General features: G+C 46.5%; 1 protein-coding gene across 1 annotated transcript in view; it reads right to left on the reverse strand.

Moving 5' to 3' along the window:
* Positions 1 to 2,500, reverse strand: part of LOC134070216 (somatostatin receptor type 5-like) — a 19,289-nt gene that overhangs the window by 1,197 nt on the left and 15,592 nt on the right. Inside the window, exon 5 of the mRNA XM_062526494.1 lies at positions 1 to 1,687. This exon is cut by the window's left edge and continues 1,197 nt beyond it. Within this exon, the coding sequence (XP_062382478.1) occupies positions 1,574 to 1,687 (114 nt within the window). The 3' untranslated portion in view covers positions 1 to 1,573. The remainder of the gene's footprint in view (positions 1,688 to 2,500) is intronic.

The raw sequence follows: 2,500 nt of genomic DNA on the forward strand, positions 1-2,500 counted from the left end.
GTGTGTGTGTGTGTGTCTGTTTTATGTGTGTGTGTGTGTGTGTGTTTGTGGGTATGAGGAGAGAAAGAGTGTGTGTGTGTGGGTATGTGGAGAATCAGAGGAGAGAGAGAGTGTGTGTGTGTGTGTGTGTGTTCTTTCAACAGCAACACTACTGTTGCTACAAGACCTTCTAGTTACTCATTTACCCCAGAGGACGGACACACTCACACACACTCCTTTATACACACATTTAGCCCAGAGGACGGACACACTCACACTCATTTATACACACATTTAGCCCAGAGGACGGACACACTCACACACACTCATTTATACACACATTTAGCCCAGAGGACGGACACACTCACACACACTCATTTATACACACATTTACCCCAGAGGACGGACACACTCACACACACTCATTTATACACACATTTAGCCCAGAGGACAGACACACTCACACACACACTCCTTTATACACACATTTAGCCCAGGAGTCTGTCCTAATCAAACAGGGAACACACACACACATCAGCACGGCCGTGTGTGTCAGGAGAAGTGGTTTGTTCTCCTTGAGGCAGATGCTGTGTGTCTGGCACACACACACACACACACACACACACACACACACACACACACACAGCAGAGGCGTTTTCATCCTCATTCATCCAAATCGTCATCTGATCCAGTGTCCAACACTTAACAGTCATTTGTAGGTGTGTACACACACACCTATCTTTATGAGTCTTTATGGTTCCAAGTGTAGATTGGCCATAGTCCTGTGGCTTGATTGGCTAATGACCTGTGGTCCTGTGGCTCGATTGGCTAATGACCTGGGGTCCTGTGGTTTGATTGGCTAATAACCTGTGGTCCTGTGGTTTGATTGGCCAGTGGTCTGTGGTCAACAGTCTAGACAGGTCAGAAGAATCTGATCAACACTCTTGTGATTGGCTAACTGACCACTTCACAGTGGTCAGTGTCCTCACTGCCATGAGTCTGTGGTGTGGTCAGTTTCAGATGACGAGGCGTTGGAGGTCTGAGCCTCAGTGTCCATAAACGCCTCCATAAGACAAGTACAACTACAACACACAGCCCTGCTGTCACTCACATCACACACAGTCACATTCATATGACTAAATCCTCAAATCAGAATACGGGAACAGGCTCACTGGCCGGTTAAATACAGCACAAGAGTCTGTTGACTAACAAACATAAACACAAATACAAACACAAACATAAACACAAACACACAGCACTGCTCCACAGTGGCCGAGGGACTGCAGTCTCAATGGCAGGGACAGTGTTGTCAATGACCACTTCTGCTCATTGATTGGCTGAAGGTCTTGTTATTGATGACCACTTCTGCTCATTGATTGGCTGAAGGTCTTGTTATTGATGACCACTTCTGCTCATTGATTGTGATTGGCTGAAGGCCTGCAGGTCAGATTATGGCCTGATAGGCTACAGACTAAGCTGTTGATTGTTGATGGCTTGTGGTTCGGACTGCTGATTGGCTGATGGCCTGTAGATCAGTGTGTTGACTGGCTGATGGCCTGTAGATCAGTTTGGTGATTGGCTGTTGGGCTGCTCATCAGATAGTTGATTGGCTGATGATCTGCGGTTCGGCTGTTGATTGGCGGTTGGGATGTTGCTCTGTGGAGAGGAGCTCTCGATTGGAGTTCTCACACACCTCCAGACACACCTCCTGCAGAACATCAGAGACAAGAGAGGAAGCGTCAGTGCTTACTACAGACACAGACACACACACACACACACCTTCAGAAACACCTGCGTCAGTGCTGTTACAACAGAAAAACAGCAATGAATCATCAGTGCAGTTACTGGAGCGTCAGTGCTGTTATTGTTACTGGAGTGTCAGTGCTGTTATTGTTACTGGAGTGTCAGTGCTGTTATTGTTACTGGAGCGTCAGTGCTGTTATTGTTACTGGAGCGTCAGTGCTGTTATTGTTACTGGAGTGTCAGTGCTGTTATTGTTGCTGGAGTGTCAGTGCTGTTATTGTTACTGTAGTGTCAGTGCTGTTATTGTTGCTGGAGCGTCAGTGCTGTTATTGTTGCTGGAGTGTCAGTGCTGTTATTGTTACTGTAGTGTCAGTGCTGTTATTGTTACTGGAGTGTCAGTGCTGTTATTGTTACTGGAGTGTCAGTGCTGTTATTGTTACTGGAGCGTCAGTGCTGTTATTGTTACTGGAGCGTCAGTGCTGTTATTGTTACTGGAGTGTCAGTGCTGTTATTGTTGCTGGAGTGTCAGTGCTGTTATTGTTACTGTAGTGTCAGTGCTGTTATTGTTGCTGGAGCGTCAGTGCTGTTATTGTTGCTGGAGTGTCAGTGCTGTTATTGTTACTGTAGTGTCAGTGCTGTTATTGTTGCTGGAGCGTCAGTGCTGTTATTGTTGCTGGAGTGTCAGTGCTGTTATTGTTACTGTAGTGTCAGTGCTGTTATTGTTGCTGGAGCGTCAGTGCTGTTATTGTTGCTGGAGTGTCAGTGCTGTTATTGTTAC

The sequence above is a fragment of the Sardina pilchardus genome, chromosome 22 (genome assembly GCF_963854185.1).
Source record: "Sardina pilchardus chromosome 22, fSarPil1.1, whole genome shotgun sequence".
In the NCBI taxonomy this organism is placed as follows: domain Eukaryota; kingdom Metazoa; phylum Chordata; class Actinopteri; order Clupeiformes; family Clupeidae; genus Sardina; species Sardina pilchardus.